This window comes from Neodiprion virginianus, chromosome 3 (genome assembly GCF_021901495.1).
Source record: "Neodiprion virginianus isolate iyNeoVirg1 chromosome 3, iyNeoVirg1.1, whole genome shotgun sequence".
Taxonomy (NCBI): Eukaryota; Metazoa; Arthropoda; class Insecta; order Hymenoptera; family Diprionidae; genus Neodiprion; species Neodiprion virginianus.
This window is the reverse complement of record NC_060879.1, coordinates 30,532,868-30,551,740: the sequence shown is the minus strand read 5'-3', so window position 1 is coordinate 30,551,740 and position 18,873 is coordinate 30,532,868. Positions and strand designations below refer to the sequence as shown.

At 39.5% G+C, this 18,873-nt stretch overlaps 1 protein-coding gene across 1 annotated transcript in view; it reads right to left on the bottom strand.

Annotated features, from left to right (window-relative positions):
* LOC124300331 (nuclear pore complex protein Nup88) overlaps positions 1–18,873 on the bottom strand; it is a 106,737-nt gene that overhangs the window by 17,265 nt on the left and 70,599 nt on the right. The window contains exon 2 of the mRNA XM_046754294.1: positions 3,658–3,827. Coding sequence (XP_046610250.1) covers positions 3,658–3,827 — 170 coding nt within the window. The remainder of the gene's footprint in view (positions 1–3,657; positions 3,828–18,873) is intronic.

Here is an 18,873-nt window from a genome sequence, read left to right as displayed (position 1 = left end):
AGCCCGTAACCCTTCAAGATATTCCGCTAATCTTTTAATGGCCTCAGAAGTAGAAATTAGTCCGACGCGGTCTCAACGCTTCGCGATATGAATAGTTAATTCTCGAAAACCAAAAATGAAAGCACTGAAAAATATTACGAAAAACTAAAATCAGAAACTAATTAAGCCTTTCGCGAAAGATATAACGTTACGCAAAGTCTGCGCGCCAAATCGTCGTAGCTGCAGGCACAACATGCAGAAATCGGATGTGAATTTGAAATGAAAGAAATTGAAAGGAATCTAATTGCATTTGTCGACGAGATTTTATAAGAAATAATTGATCGATTTGGTTGGTCCGATATAACTTACACTCAGTTTTGAATTCTCTTCGCGTCTACCACAGGTATGGATGATACCGACGATGACCTGGTAGGCGATCCGGAGGAAGGACCAGACCGGGCCTCGTTGCCCTCGCGCGCTCGGCTCATAAACGTACAGATGAAAAAATAAAACGACGCCATCGAGAGAGCGCCATGCATAAATGAAGTGGGACCCCCGCGATTCCCGTCCTCCGGCCATCCGCTATGCCAGGTCGAAATACTTTCGCTCTTTTCCTTATTTTACCTTCGTTTTTCTTTATTTTTTTTTTTTTTTTTATTTGTTCCATTTTCTTTTTCACCTTTTTTGTTCTCTCTTTTTTCCTTCTTTACCTTCGTTCGGCATTATTGTGACTTAGAATGCGTGGAGCGGGCATTACGGTTTACGAGGCGAACTTTCGGGGGTTAGGAGAGGCGCGAATTATTCATAAATGGCGGAGGCGAGGTGAAGGTGGCTTTGCCTTGCTATACACTCGCTGAATGCTACCGAATATTACGCCGAGCGTCCTCGCATAATAAACACATAACAGTAATCCTTAAAACAATAATTAGCTTCAAAACCTCGCCCGCCAAACCCCGAGAACTGTTTCTGTATCCGCCAGCAGGAGTGGGGAGGAACGAAGAGCGGATAAGGTGGTGGACTGGAGGGTGTACTCTCTCCTCTCCGAAGGGTGTTAATTTCCTATTCGTTTAAATTAATCCGCATTCGCTTGTAAGCCACTCGATATAAGCCAACCGAGCACGTTTCTTTGCTGACCGTTCCTACATTTCCATCTCTAGCACTCATACGTGTATGTAACCTGTTGATATTTCAACAAAAATAATTCCAGCTATGGCAAAAATTGATTTTTATCAAGTTATTTTCAAAAATTCTTTTTATCACGATCTTATACACGTTGGAAAGAATTAATATACACCTTTTACATATATATGTTTTGATGCGAGCGATTTTGCTGTCCAAGAAGGTTCTCGTTGAATATAAAGCCGAAACGGAAAAGGCTTCGATTTACTTTTACTCAACGATACAATGGGTGATATACTTATATCGGAATATTTGTCAAATAGAAATATTTATTCTTCAATTTGACGTAATAAATTGAAATGTAAGTTTGGGTGGTCAACGTCAAGACACGAGCTTCCATCGTGATTTTGATAAATCTTTGCAAGAATAACCAATCCTGGTTCCCACTGTACGAAAGTTTGTTTCTGCGTCGCGGTGAAATGGCGGATGAAAGTTCTTAAGAAGAGAACGGGGTTGGGGATGAAGTGGTGATAGTTTTAATCCAGTGTCTTGGGGTCCGCGGATTCCGCAAGCGGTAGTTAGTGGCTGGCAAGTCGCGCACCCGCACTTGCCGCGCTGATATCATAAGCCGAATAATTGCCATTATTGCAACCATTTTGCTAATCCACCGGCAGCCTGGTGCAAGGCGCCGCGGCGTGGTGTTCTTCACCCGGAAGTCAAACTAATGTTTCACGGTTTAAGTATAGGTATGTTCATCCGAAGCTCGCCGGGAGAAAGAGGGGAAGAAAGATGCATCAGAGCCGTGAGATTTTCGTTTACCTTGAAATTCTGAACCTCATTCAGATTTCCGTCGGTATGAACTCAGGGAATACGAATCCGTTTTCGCCTTCAGAAATAGGGGATATTAATGTTCGATACTTTGGGGCACGCCAGTTTATACGCAAAACTCAAGTCACTGTTATGATCGTCATACGAAGGTGGTGCAAGAAATTTCCCGTCTTACAGCGGAAGATTTGTATATACCGTGTACAAAAATTAGTATGAAAAAGATGGTTACAGTACCGGGCGTCTGGGTTCAAGGTGTATAAAATAGCGGAGCAAAGTGTGATTGTAAAAGTGTGCTCTTTCGCTAAACTGCATGCAGCAGCTCGGGGACAGCGGGCCTTAAATCCCTGAGATTTGTTCTAATGGCTGCAACTTGCTTACAAACTATTCGCGTCGCATTCCCCCTTCCATGTTTCGTGTGTCACGTGTATATGTATATTTACCTAGAAAGTATACCTCAAATATGTATATGTGTGCACGTTCTAGGTTACAACGGTGCCTGGGTATGAATGCGTCGGAGAATATTATACGTCCGATTGTGTAAATTTGGCGGAACACTCACCGGGGCGCTAAAGGAAGAGCGAGTCCAGTGTGAGTGCAGAATTTGAAACGAAAAATTTCACTTCTGAATCCAGCCTTTGTTTTGTACGTTACGTATTCTTTTGGCATGCCAAGTAATGTAATTAGTGAGAACTGTCGGTACCATAAAAAGTTCAAAAGACGAAGTCGTTATCAACGTTTTTTATTTCCGTCCTTCAAAGCAAACGATACTTAGGTCGACTAATCACAGTTTGTCACAACACAGTGAAAATACATTTAGATACGAAACTGGAGTGGAAAAAACAATAATTAAGAAGAGTCAAATGATGAGGGTTTTAGGCACGAAGAGTTAGATATGTTATAATAATAAATGTGAAATGTGAAACGTGGAAAGTAATGCCTAAGTAAGTTGGAAACGTGCGACATGTGAACGCCGTCAGCAGGATCGTGTTCGCGAAAAGATTGGATACCGACAGCATCGCAACTTGCGGACGGTTATCTCTAATAAGGCCACTAATTACGTGACATTATAATTGCCCGAAAGATTAGATCCTCGGGAGTTGGGCTGCGGGTGGGTGGCATGTGTTGTTGATGAGGCGGTTAGTATTCAGGGCTGCACCCCGCGCAGGACTTTTCAAAACTAACTAAGTAAAGCCCCGTTAATTCCATAAGAGGCTGCCTTATACCTTACATACCTTACACACAGTTACACCTCAGACCTCGTATACCTTATACCTCTCGCCCCGCTCGACGAACCCGACGAGAAGGGCTAGGCAGGACGGAAGGACGGAAGGAAGGAAGGAAGGAAGGAAGACACGGTTTTGAGCATTATTATGACACCCCCGTAATTGCTAGATATGAGAACGCATCGCGAGGCGTTGCGAGAAACGATGCTGTCTCCAATTACGCTTTGGTATGTTGATAACGCCGCGAGTCGCTGGTTGTCACAACGTTTATTCGCATTTTCTTTTCCTAGCAACAACCCAGTTAAAATTTCACCTTTACTCGTCAGCTTTATTAATCACGGTTAGAGTGCCATCTTTTTACCGTCTACTTTCGACTATTATTTTCTTATTCAACGTATCCAATTAAGGTGCGAAAAAAGATCTTCAATGTTATCACCCACACCATGAGATTTTCACAAGTTCGAAAACGTGAAGATATGTTAAACGGTATGAAGGTGGTGAGACTCACCGACAGGAAATTACTTCTTTGCCACCTTGAAACAGAGCGTCTTTTCCCCATCGTTTTGGCAGCTCTACGACAGCTATCCCGCAGTTACCCCAGATTGCAAGTTGCGTTGTGGTTTCATTAATCTGCAAGTTTGTCACCTCGTACGTGGGAGGATCCGTGAGCAGTAATGTCTGAAAAGATAAAAAGTAAATTACGATTAGCATTCGATGTTACCGTTGCACTATCTAGGATTGAATCCTATTAGTTTGCTATTCCGAAGCGGGATGATTATTTGGAACCAGTGACAGTACTTGGAAAGACCAGATACGTTTTGATATTCCATTATTGCATGGGTTTCAATCGACACGTCGGTTCTCTTCGTCATTCAGACTGTTTTGTTATTATATGTACGTACAGACTCTGAGGGTTCGGAGAAAAAAAGGAGACAAAAAACATCAATTAAGTGTTGAAATATGCATGCGAGTTTACAGAGGGTATTCCTAACTCTGGAATGGATATGCCTTATCTTCAAAGATGTACGGTAAGGAGAGGTATACATATACATGTCTTGCCTAGCGACGAACGTAACTCACAAAATATCTGCTCAATTATTCACTCTGAGGGGCGGGAGACGTCTTCATTTTAAGAAGAAGTGCACCGTTGTGTGTGCGTCTGTGTGTGTGGGCGGCCTTTTACCCGAAATCATATTAGGATATATCTTACTTGAGACTTGAGTGGAATACAGTGAGCTTTGTGGCTTTATTACGAGTAAAAATTTTCCACAAAAGTATGAGCGTTGATATGACGATATTAATACGCGTTTGCGTCTACACGCATTATTATTTGTCATAAGATTTTTACGCGCCAATTTGTGGTGAAAAATCTCGTCGCCAAATATCGCACCAGCGGCTACAAGCAGGTGTTTTAATAATAATTTCCAATAATTTTTTTTCTGATTCCGACACACCGCATATTGAGATTATTATTATTATAACAACAACAATAGGATTAATAATAATGACAATAACTGTAACAGTACCAGCAATAATTAATACATGCAGTAGAGAAACGATTTATAAAAAGAACAAACAGTTTACTTTGAACTCTTCGACGAAATTTATCGGCAAACTTGAGGCTTGTAAGACGTTTGCCAAACGAGAAAGTTACTGCAAGGAATTCGATGCCATTCTCAAAACAAGTTGTATTGATTAAAAAAGTTTATAATACCAGGTCACCACTTATTCGTTCGTTACTTTGATTTTTATGTAGTCGCTGGCGTCTACTCGTGAATATGGTACCCAGACTCTCGATATTTAATTTCGCAGGAATTTCTACGTAGCCCGTTTCAAAGTAACTTTGGGAAGGATATCAGCCCATGGAGACGCGATTGCTTCTCAGGGCACGGAACTTGCGTTGGTTTTATTACTTTCAAAAACTCAAGCAGCCTTCTTGGACAAAGCCACGTTTCACTTTACACTCACTGGAAGTACCAAAAGCGGTTTACACACACGGTATTTTCGCGTGGGTGATTCGATTTCTGCATCTTCATTAGGCTTCCTATCCAACAACAAGTGTGTAATCCCGTTCCCAGGCCCGAAACTGCCTGTGTTAGGTTTTACAGAGTTCAGGAAGTGCTCTTCGTATATATTGCCAAATATGTAAATCCATGTATCACAAACGTGAAAAAGGGCTCAACGGCGCGATTTTGAATTCAATTCTGAGCACAAACACTACAATACAATATCATTTGATGCAGAAATAAAGACTTTGATATTTCGAGATTTTTGATACCTACTTTGATACCTACGTCAACGTCGAAATCGACCAGGGCACCTCCTTAAGGGAGTCGTCTAGTGTTATAAAAGGTTTCTTGGGTATTTTTTCAAGACAATCATTGAAATAAAATGATTCTCATAATATATTTATCGACATTTAAACAAACTTTGTCAATTGTTTGGACACGACTCAGTTTAAAAAAAAAAAAAAATTTGCATTTTCTTTCCATATGTTTAGCTCGTAAATCAAAAACTACCGTATGGTCGAAGCTTCTTCAATTCGAAGTTACTTCGGATTTTCGTATTGGTTTCAATGATCTAGGATGGGAGTTCCAGGTCTATTATGAATTTTTTAAATGAGAACTCACAATGATTGAGCTGTCGAATCGTAATATCGTTTATTAGCTCATATGGGAAAAGCCCGAGGCATAAAAACCCATGACGTTATAACGATCTTTATATGATATCAAATCGGCCTAATGTAAACGGACGTTGTCCGTTTGACTCACACTATCGCAATCTCGTGTACACGATACGTTGGTTTCGCATTTTTTTTTTCGTGTATCCGTACCGGGGGATCTTGAGCTGTTGCCGTCCCCTCGGTCAGATGTTCATTGTCAAAGGATCGGAGAATCTCGAGCCGTTGCCGTTCTCTCGATCTCTATGACAAGAACTGTTTTCGTCAATCTCGTTAGGTTGGATGTGTATCGGCCTTAGGCCTTACGTGAACGTGTTTTCCGGAGCGCGTCGTTCTGACGACTGCTCCGAATTCGCGCGCGCGCCTGCTCACTCGTCAGCGAGAAATCAGGTACCAGTGCTGCCATGAACCGATAGAGCGCGGCGATCTCGAGAAACTACGACGGCGCGATATCCAAACGACTTTCAGTCACCAAACAACTACCAAAGCCGTCATGATTGTCCTAGTTCACGCGATACGTATAGGTATAATAAAGACGCCATCAAAAATTGAGCAGGATCGGTCTAGTGCTTTTTGAGATTTCATGTCTACACTTTTGAATAAAGGATGTTTTGAGAATAACGCGTTTTAATGTTAGCGTGTTTAAAGTTTTGACCTCGGTTTTGACGTCGATTTCTGTATAAAATGGCATGGAAATTTTGCTTACCATTAATCTGCAATTCCTGGGACATATAGGAGGTTCACTAACGCACATCATTCTAGTCTTGAACTAGCTCTATTGAGATGCTCACTGTGCATTGTATCACTCAAGTACTCATAACTTCTTCAATTTTTGAAAATTTGGCATCGGCTTTGGGCCAAAATATTCTTTAAAAATGTAGCTATAATAATATGCAAATAAACGGAAAACGATTTTTTTCAAATTTCAGGACTAGGCGACCCTCTCAATGCCAAATGCTGCGCTGTGACATGTTGGTATACCTTCATGAATATATGAATATATCAAAATTGAAGGGAAAAATTGAAACTGATACCGTATAATAATATAATAAGGAGACCAAGACAAAGTTATCATTGCTATTATTTCATATTATACTTCGCACCGTCCGTAACGTTGATTGAAAATTGAAAAGAGAATCTGATAGACTGGAGGGACGAGCGAGCTCACCGCACCGTGAAATTATTAATATTCCGTCCAAACTCTCTTAAGACGGTCCAAAACGTATCTTGAGAGAGAAAAAATCACAGTTCATTATCACCGGGATAAAGGGCCGCGAGCCAGCCATTCGACCTTCAAGGACGAACGAGTTTATTACCGAGTGCTGCCAAGTTTCCGTAACCAAACACGATTATTTTTTCATATTATCGTACAAATCGACAATCAACATTCTCAAAAATTTAAATCGGCAGATCGCAGCCTGTGTGAGCTGTGATAAATTAAAACTCTAATCGGATCAAATAGCAATATCCCCCTCGGGCTGATTCCTTATTGAGTTAGACAGAAATCAATCAATTTCGCTGGCGATCACACGGTAACTATATTTTGCCCTCAGGCAAATTGTTACCAAACCTGATATAAGCAAAGAGCAATTAATTGTTACTCTCACTTGCCTGTTCGTCCAAACTGACGAACAGAGTACCTGCATCTTTCAAATAGTATAATCATTGTATAACGTACGTTACTTTGAATGAGAGAAAAGACTGCAAGTAGATTGCCGGGACTATTTAAACAACAAATTGGTTGTTGCGAAATTTTTACATTTTAACGGAATCAGTCTACCTGAGATTAATTTGTATTTGATTTCATGCCCATGACGCTATGCAAAATTCAGTACATAGATATATGAGAATGTGAAATCAATATATGTAAATATATGTTACCTCTGAATCGGTCTGTACTGTTTGGTTTCATCAGAGTCATTAATTAAAGTTCTCCACGGATTAGAGTCCATGCCGCAACGAAACAATTTTCATTGGACAGCTGAACGCATACAGTATTTGAAGATCTTCACCGTGATGGACTGCAGACGTTGTTTGAGTGCATTTGGTGTTGCCGAATAAAGTTTGTATTCTCAAAAGAGCTTCCCTCGTTAAAACAAATTCCCTGGAGCCAAGAAACAGCGAGCAACGAGCAAAGAGCAAGGCGCAAGGAGACGGTGGATTACCAAGTACCTTCTCTCAGTGCGACGAACACATTTATTAACAGCTTCCACCCTCTGTATACTTTGGTAGCTGTCTACTGTCTTGTCCGGGGTTGGAACGAAAAAAGACGTCACATTGTCGACGCCTTATTAATCCGGAAGCGAGGATGGGAGGTGAGAGAGGGCGAGCTTTGAAGAAATTAAAAGAACAGAGCGTATAATGTGAATACATCCATCCACTCCCTCCGCCGCCGCCCCTAACCATTTTTACTTCGCCCCAGCCAAGTATGAGGCAGATAGACATCTTGAGCCTTGTCACGGTTTAAATGCGATGGTATACCGGGGTATTTTTAGCTGCAGAGTGATTCGATTATTTCTTACGTCGACTTTTGAGCTCTCGACATTTCGCTTCACTATGCATGGATAGCGTGTCCTTGGGGAAATTAGAATTAGGTAAGTATTCCTCGATTATTGACTGTGAATTTATTCGTACACTCACCATTCTCAGTAACGATTGTCATCTCTCTAACTGCTGGATGCTTAAACTGAACGAAATTTTCTGACTTCGATGTGAGCTGACCAAGCAGTAGCAATTTTTACATTTCTTCGTACTAAATTTAATACAAAATCGGGGTTGGTGTAGTAGGTTTTGAGGAAGTTGTTGGCAGGTTATAAAATTAAAGAAATTACGAGATAAATTTGTACGAAGACTGTGATGAAAAAAAAATAAGAATATTTATTTTAACAAAACAATGAGAAAAGGAAAGATGAGTGATGGATATTGAATAAGAGAAGGATGACCGAAGACGAAAATAACAGGGAGAGAACTATGTGATCCTAGGCTGTTCCAAGGACCTCGTGGAGCTTCCTGGCTGCGATAGGAGAGGTCTCTTCCAACGCACTCAAAAGGGATGAATCTTGGTGGGTATTACTAAACGTTGGTCCCAGGCACTTGGTCCGGGGTTTCGGCCAGGCCATCGAAAGACCGCAAAATTATAAGCCTGAGTCCCCGATACTCGGTCGCTTCCCAGGCTACTTGAGAAGCATTTCTTAAGTCCTTGAGCCCGTTGTCTGGCATTATGCTTATCTTAAGATATTCTAGCTTATTCTATTTATTTACAAATATTTTCCGGAGCAGAATGGAGTTTTGGGATTTTTTTGCCCTCATCGCCAGCGAGGCGCGCGTACGAAATTAACGTAGTTTTACAACAGTATGTGACGTAGTTATTGTATTAGAACTTGTTCTAAGTTGTGAGGAACCGTTTAATGTTTCTGAACATCTTATATTCTGACAAAAAAACAATAAAGTAAATAAACACCAGATTTTTCACTGTCATAATCACACCTAGAACTTTTTCTCCAAGTTTTAGGTTTCAGCTTTAAAGCATTAAACGAATCCATCTAGACGTAAACAGGGTTAGATTTGGTTGTGCGGAAGAGAGATAAATTTGTCAAAGGGTGATCGATATAGTTTTTTTAATGTTGATTATAAACATAGTCAAGGTATTTCCGTCGCTGCGTACGAATACAAGGGGGAAACTATTACCAAATTCAGATTAGCAAAACTTACCCCGTTATAAATAACTTACAATTAGATTCGATTTAAGGTAGCATATGATAACAGGCAAGGAATTAGATTTTCCGTATACAGATTGTCATAAATACGATGATTGACTTTTCTCAAGTGCACGTACGGCGATATAAATGAGGAAATACGTGTGTATGACCTGAATAAAATGTATATATTACAAATAAATTTTTTCTCAACTAATGCATGACATTCACAAATAACTTCGTTCCATTCGGCGAGGTAAGATGAGGCTTTTTGTAGCACATTTGTGTAACACTTCGGTAGTGATTGAAGATTTTTGAAACAGAGATACACGTGTCAGTGATTTTGTCAATTCTGAACCTTGGCTATGATTCATCAAAGATTCTGCGTGCTAACTCTGTATTTTACAAGGACATTTATCTGTGTTTCCCTCTTGTTTTAACATTATATTTGTATACATTCTTTCAATAACGTCGTAAGGACGACCAATTACAATGTTCATATCGGAAATTGCTCTGATCTGCATGGTGTTAATTGAAGATTCATTATCCTCGCTTTCACGGCCATTTTCACGAGGTGGTATCAGATAGGATATCGCGGCAAAGATAGCTTCCATCGACATCCTGGATTTGTTAACTGCTTCGATTTCTGCACTATCGGTATCGCATTCAATATCGGCATCGTGTTGTTGATTTATTCGCGCTGGAAGAAAAAGAAATTTTGTCATAGCCTGGGCTGCGTAGACTACAACTTTCTGTACGATTTCAATTTCATCTCGTATTCCAGAAAAATGTCCTTGGTTCATTGACTCCACGATGCTATAAGTGAGCGCAATCCATTGTTTTATTGCGACAGATGTTGAGTAAACAGCGGGTTTCACGGCAGACGAAAATTCGGGCAGTATTTGTTGAGTTATTTCAAAAAAAGTGCTAATCGAAATCTCGAGGAAACCAAATGTTTTATCCATACAACGATCAATCGAAGAGGTGTTATTACTCGCGTCCTTTATGTTACCAAACATATTCATGAATGCATTATTGATCATGGAAAACGATTTTTCCCGGCCTTTTTGTATCATAGATAAACCATCAATCAGTCTCGGCTTCGTTGATTGCACGGATATGGAAAGAAATTGCAGTGGGTGAAATATATCGATAACTATACTTTTCATCAGGTTGTAGGTTCTCTTTTTGGCGGCGGTGATGCGGGTTGAAATGAGATCATTTTCCATTCGAGTCAGTGGGTAGGCTTGATTGATAACGTCACGAATGACACTGCACACTGAGTCGAATGCAGCTATGATGGTCTCAACTGTTCTCTTTCTGTATTCATAAATCATATTTCCGAGTTGAGTGTTGTTCTTTTGGCCGAATGCATTGAACATATGTTTCATTGCAGCCGTGAAGTTCGAAGTTGCTTGTTCCTGGAAGTCTCTGACTTCAGCTAGAATTCCGGCACAATTTTGACAGTATACTAGCAGGGTCGACTGGTAAATAACCTCAATCACATTGGTAAAATGGTAATGCATTGCTGACCTTGCTGTTTCAGCTGTTGCTGAAGCTCCAGGATTGATGGTTAAAAATGTATCCATCATCAAGTTGCTTGCACTTATTAATTTATTGATTATTTCAGTCAAGTTGACCTCTGGAGCTGCGATGGAGTAATTCGTCGGCAAATAATATTTACTTCCATTTTGATTTGTGATTATAATTTTGGCTAAGAAAGTTTCTATTAGTTCAAATATCATTGTAAATGCATCGCGAAAATCAAAAGACGCTTTTGTTTCGTTATTTTGAATAAGAATAATCGATGTGATTTTAGACCGGTCAGGGGAATTTTTGTTCACTAGAAGAAGTCGTATTGCGTTGAAAAAATGTTCAATGACGCTCTGGAATGCGGAGCTTAAATCGGAGCGTGTTATTATAATCTGAGCCGCAAGCTTCGCATAATTGACGTTGGTCACTGTAGAAGCCTCAACCACAAGCTCAAGTACTTGGTCCATACCAATCAATAGCATCTCAAATTGTGAAGTTGCGTTTACTCGAGATTCGTCAATCACAGTTTGAATTTCATCCGAATACTTTTGGCCGTTTTGAATCGCCGTGAAGACAGCTTGAACTATATTCCGAGCGGTGGAAGGTATTGAATTATGAAAAGTTTCAATTTCCCCTGACGATTTTACCGCATCAAAAAAATTACTTACAAGTTTTTTCAATGCAAAATCTATCATAAAACTGGATGTCATAGCACTTGAGGATGTTCCGGAATCGGTTATTGTAGCCATACGCAACACGACGTGACTAAAGTCTTTGAAGTTGCCATACGTTTCGTCTTTTGCAATATCAATGTTGCAAGAGTCAGATTCAGATGCGCTTATGTATTCCCTATCAGCTTTATTTATCTTGGATATCGCGGCATTCGTGATACTGACAGTAACCGTTTGGGCAGCAGCCGCTGCCATTTCCTGACCCGAGTCGATGACGGAGAAGTGTCCGAACAAGTCAACACCACTTCCGGAAAGAGCGAGAGATTTCAATTTAATTGCGGTATGGATCAAATTCATCCTTTTTCTGACCGTGGCTATCGTTCTGTTCCTGTATTCTTCCAGCGTACAGCAACGACCCTGATTTTCGGGGTTAATTCCGAAAGCAGCCTTGGCCAAGATTTCCATTCCACTAAATATAAATTCTTTTTCAATCGTATTTTCTGAAATTACACTTAGCTGGATCTCCTTAAATAAAGCTTCGATTTGAGATTCGTATTTTTGGGCGCCTTGTATTTTCATGAAAAGTTTCTCAATCACAGTATAGGTTGCAGAAATTGATGCGTGTAGATTATCTCCTAGTTTAGCTAAGACCTCCGAATAGCTGTCACTACACTGGTTTGAAGTATTTATTATGAGATAAATTGAGGCAAAAATATGATCAACTTCCATGATTGAGTAGTAGTCGACGACGTGTCGGATGTTTGTGTTCGCCGAGGATGCCGCTGGTTGCGTTCCGGCAATTGTATTTGACACAATCAAATATGCACTATCAAAGGCGGTAAGTGTTTTGTTTTTGGCCACTCGAATTTCATTCGAGACATGCTGACTCAAGATTCCATTTTCGTCAATAAGTCTAGCCAAAATGTCACCTTGGAGATCAAAAATATGACCGATTCCTTCTATAGACAGACGAGTTGCTGTCTCTAGGTCAGCTTTTATTCCACAGTAGTCGATGTCAAACGAAGAACCGGAAGCAGTAATTGGTTGCACTAATCCGAGAGAGCACTGTGCAATTATCACGAGCACTATGAAAGTACTGATTTGGATTTTCATTTTTACAGAATAATATTTTTTGTACAAGGCGTAGCTTATATAGAGGTCTAAATTTGTAGCGCATATTAATACAGTTGCTGTTCAACCGTTCATACAGTTTTTTGAAAAACTAGGCCGGCTGTAGACGTCTGAACAAACAATTACAAGTATACTTAGCCTGTATGTTTGGTTAATGTAGTATTTGGAGCGTGACTCGATTTAGTCTAAATTTGGAGCGTATTTATTCAATATAAATAGAACTATCATGTTATTTACAATAATTTTTTCGGCTTCTTTCATGCGCAGTAATACTTCGGCGCATACGTATTACTAAGAACTTTCATCAGTGTTTTTTGTTGCTAGCATTTTTCCACTCGATCTTACAAACGTATGGGAACATCTCTTTTAACGTTAAGTTACGTCCATGTAAATAATGTCGAAAACATTTTCGTTTCCGGCATGATTGTGGTGGAAAGTATAACGTAACGAATGCTGCTGTAGAAGATTTTTTGGCTGATTGTACCTAAAAATTCTAGAGATTCGTAAATATTAAGTTTCATTGATGTAAATCATAAAATTAACATGGTTAACCCCTTGTAGCCCCGTGTGACATTTCTGTAACAAACTAAATAAGATCCTACAAAATCCATACGGAAGGTATTAATGACAAGTCCTTAAATGCTATTTATTTTAAAATTTATGATTTTGGGCTACAAGGAGTTAAATACCTAGTCTAGAGAATTTAATTCGCTGCAATGCGTGTATATAATTGATAGAAACATAAAAGCCTATTCCATAGTCATAAACGATTATATGACGCAATTTTCAATTAAGGATTTCGCTCACTAATACAATTTGGAATTCACTAAAATTCGTCAGTTTATGTCAATGCAAAAAAGAATTATCTCAGATATTTTATAGCGTAAGTAATTTATGGAACGTATTAAATTACTGACTTACGTAGGTCACCAAAGTTCTTCAAGTAACACTGTCCAACACTGTGTGATTAATCAATCGTAGAAGAATCAAGCTTTCGTACATAAGATGTGATGAATAGGAAAAAATAGGTTACACGTGTCTAATTACAATACATTAGTTTCGGAACGCAATTAGGCCAACGGCAGATGAACACTTCCATAGTATTACACAAAATTCATAACAGAAAACGATTTTATCCGAAAGACGGTCTGTCTTCGATTGAACAATTCTGGAAAAGTGGGACATTTAACGCAGCGTTAAGAGTCACCCCCCCCTCTACAGTCCACACGATACTTTATCTAACAATACCGTATTTTCCGAGCTTTCCTTCTAAACTGATTTATTAGAGGTGCTACTACGGGAAAGTGTGGGAGGGGGGGGGGGGGGGGGGGGGGTCCAGTAACTTAATACTATATAAATAAAAAAAAAAAAAAAAAACAAACAAAGCATGACTAAAATAACATTTAAAAAGAATAAAATCGGTTGAAATATATTGAAGTAACGGGTTTTATCGTTTAGAATTTTCACTTACAATGAACCAAGAATTGTTTAAAAAAAACATGATGATTTTTTGACGAGGTATCTTTGACTTTTAGACCAAATTTATCAATATTTTGTTGCTCAGCTGATTTAATTTCTCCGGGGGTCACGCAGTTTCAATTTTTTGCCGTTTTGGCGGTGGAGTAACGGACGACGATATTATAATATGTTGCCAATTTTTGATTTGGCTTGTCATATATACATATATGTGTATATATTTCGTATATATTAGGAAAATTTTTAAATCGTAGATATAATGTGTACATCTCTAACTCAGTCATTGCTAACGTACATCGCTGATAATGTTTATTACAAATAATGTTGAATAAATAAAATCACGGCACAATTAAACATGGCCGATTGAAATTACTGATTTGTTGAATATTCGCCGCTTCTACGATTTCAGAACTTATTACACTTCCCACAGGGAGTTAGGGGCGTGTAAAAGCACACCCGTAATCCGGGAAAACCTATTCCATCAGATACCTTTCCGTAAATATGGCACAATTTAACGAGGTAATTTTCAGGCGACAGGAGCCCATTCATGATGCACAACGATATGAAAATAATGCACAAGAACTTGAAATACAAGTTCGGAAATTGGGCGATTTCCGGTGAGTGCGAAGTTTGAAGTGTAATTCGCTAAGGCGAATACTACTTAGTGTGAGAGACCCAGGTAGAGTCGGACAAGCTAGAATGGGTAATTCTTGTATAAAAATTGCATCTAGTTAGTTTTGAATTAAACGGTTTAGAGACCCTAAGAATGTTAGGAATTGCGACTTGCCTTGATGAATATCAAATCTTGGAATTGCTTTCGTACATCATATTACAGTAGCTTTAAAACCCTCACTCGTTAAAGCTCGCCCGGGGTCGGATGCCTTAGTGTAACTGGTTTTTGTGTTCGTGCGCTAGCTACGCTCGCTTACTCGTTGTCAGTGTTTTACCAGATGATACGAGATTTACCAGATACCTCACGCCCTCGATGCTTGAGGATTGTTCAATGGGTAATAAATGTTAGTCCGCTAGTCCGGGAAGTCGAGTTTCATCGAGTAACGAACCTCGAGTGCAGTAACTACGAAGCGCTAGTCCTGGAGGTCGAAATCAACAAGGTAAAGGACCTGGACAGCCAAAACCACGGAGCGCTTGTCCTGGAAGTCGAGTTTCACCAGGTAGCGTACCCGAAGTGCAGAAACTACGGAGCACTTGTCCTGGAAGTTGAGTTTCAGCAGGTAGCGTACCTGGAGCGCAGAAACCACAGAAAATTACTCGTAAAGTTCAAAAGTCAGCAGATCAAGGACCTGGACAGCCAAAACTACGGAGCGCGAGTCCTGGAGATCGAGATCTATCAGGTAGCGGACCTAGAGCGCAGAAACTACAGAGCGCTTGTCCTGGAAGTCGTGTTTCATCAGGTAGCGGACCTGGAGCGTAGAATCCAGGAGGTAGAGAACCCGGCACTCGAAATCCGCGGAGCGCGATTCTCATACGTCCATTCTACTGCGCGGTTGTTTCCAGGCTGAGGAATTCGGCTAGCTAATTTTCGTCGTCGACGGTTACTATAGATCGATGACGTCAAGAGAAAAGAAATTTTGGGTGACGTCACTTTCTGAACATCCGAACATCCAAACTTTGGTTTCGAACTTTAATACTATGTATGATGTGTGACGTCTGATGTATGATGTATGATTTGTAGTTACTATAATATAGAGATTAATAAAAATTCGTACAGTTACGTCATATTTAAGTTGCATCAAATTGATGATCTGCAAAAGATACATTACATTATTATCATTACTACTACTACTGCTATTACTATTACTATCACTAGTGTTGTTGTTGTTGTTGGTGTTTTCGTCCTCGTTATTCTAATTATTATTATTATTATTATTATTATTATTGTTGTTGTTGTTATCATTATCAACATTATCATTACTATTTTATGAAAGGAAGGAATGTAAAAATTATATTTGAATAACACACCTATTTTTATTTGAATTATTAATTTTAAGTGTTGTCAGACATGATATTTTTCAGTTAATAGGGCTTGTAAAATGTAACATAATATGATGTTAGTTCCGTAGTGACTTTCAACCAACGCAGATGCACAAATTCAGTTCTCTTGAAGTTGTTTTCATCAGAAAAATAGGTACTTTTTATTCTATGAGAAGACAGTATCTACGATAAAGTTATTTTCCAGTAGAAAGTTGACGGGCCAGGCAGCAGAATTTTACTGCGTAGAAAATTACTACGAAATGAATATGTAAATCTTCCTTTATAAACTAGCTTGTACCTCTGATTTCAGCTGTGAGTTACTAGAACGAAATGTCTACTTAGCTTCCGTGTCAAAAAGATTCAGTGATCTTGCACTAAGTACATAAATAATAATAATAATGACAATAATTTAAACAAGGGCGGTATTATCCATGAATTCATTCATCAAACAGTTCACTATAAAGTTGAGGACAACATCGCACATAGCCTTAAAATCGACTATCACTCTTGATTTTGCGACTTCTATTGAAGATGAGTCGTATTTAAAACGAGGATTTTTTTCGGGACGGAGGTTCTTCGTATAGTCTTCAAATGCAGCGAACATAGTTTCAAATGCAGCCTCGCTGTGGTTACCCGCTGAGAATTCTGCGTTGTTGAGCTCATGTGTGGATTTATGGCTTTCCTGGTCGATTCTCATGGGTATAAATAAGTTTTTGACGATAACTTCGGATAAGCAGATTACTGTTCTTTGCATGATTACAATTTCACGGTAGATTCCAGAAAACATTCTTTGTAGGATCAATTGAACGATGGCATAAATACTTGAAGTGACTGATCTTATTGCGACATACGTTGGGATCCGGACAGTCTTTACAGCTGAAGAAGCTTTGTGGAAGACTCTTGTTACTGCTTCTTGCATTGCGTCAACTGCTCTCTTTATGCAAATGTACGTCCTGTTCTGGGCGCGATCAATGATAATGGTATCATTAGATTGTGAACTGGAAGCGTCATTCTTAAACATATCAAATAGGGTGCTGATTCCTTCGGACATCCCATCGTATGCGATCTCTCGTTGCGTTTGTATTTCATTAATACAATGCAAATATCTGGACTGCCTCGTAGAAGTAAGTTGATACACAAAGTAGTCTTGTACAGCGTTGTACTCGGATTTGACTTCTTTTTTCTTATTGAGAAGGAAAGAATATCGTGAATTTTCAACGAGAAGTCGACTCAATTTGTTACCAATCCTAGATGATGGATAAATTTGCCCGAGGAGAGCTTTGATTCCAGCAAATCCCGTCGTAGCTTCATTCAAAATTGCTTTATTGGCGTGATTTCGTTGTTGTTCGATCTTAATTCCAATTTGGCTATTGCTCGGCGAGTCGCAAACCAATGGCTCGAAAGTAGAATTGACGAAACGGGAACTGTAAGATTTTGCATCCTCCAGGATGGCAGTCAAGTTATCTAGGACGTTGGTACAGTTTTGACAGCAGTATAATTGTATTGCGTTATTCACGGCCGCAAGTAAATTCTTCGCTGCGTCACGTACTTCCGGCCGAGCTACTTCGACGTTGGCGGAAGCATCAGGTTTGCTCTCTACAATTGAGTTAAGAGGAATTTGTGCTGTGCTTAAGACAGCATTGGACAATTTCAAATTCATAGCTTGAGCTGTGCTAGAATTATTGCACTGCAGATGAACCTCCTTTCCAGTTTGGACTGCGGCGTTAATTTGTTCCTGTATTTCGGCAATCATATTAAACACTTGATTGAATTCAGTGGAATATTCAAAGTAAGTTTTGTCCTGATTCTCTTGAATTTCTAATAATATATCCGTCTGTTTGGATAGACCGAATACATTATATAACGCAAGAATTCGCAAATTGTTGGTCATGTATTGAAATAGGCTCACAACATCCAAGTATGCACGAGTAGTAGATAATTGGATCTCAGATAAGACGACATCAGATCCATTCTGAGAACCTCTGCAATGAAAGGCCTCAAGTCCATTGAATATTTCATTTATTGCAAACTGGTATTGTTTGGTCGCATTCGCTTTGGAAGCGTCAAATGCACGTTGAATTTTCTCGGGAAACTTTTGGCCGTTCTTGATTACCATCGCGTAGCTTTGTTCCACCGAAGTTTTGGCAGCAGCAAGTGTATCGTTTCTCCTGTGTACGATCGTAGGTTGCGATGCGGTACAATTTGCGGTTTGGTTCAATCTAAGTACTGCAAATATGTTTTTAACTATTTGCTCCGATAAGTTGGTAAAACCTGAAGATTGGCAGGTCATAGAAGAAGTCGATGAAGATTCTCCGAAAAGTGATGAAACTATATTGAGATACAGTAAATCCGCTTTCTGGAAATCGGCAATTGTTTTATCTTCAGCAATATCAATCGTGGAGGATTTACAATCAGATGAACTTTTCTCATTGCAAGAAGTTTTGGTTATCTCCGATTCCATTGCATCAAAAATATTATCAATACCTGATCTAAGGCTGACAGACAGCATTTTTTGGACTGAATCAAGGTCGAAGAAGTTTTGCAAC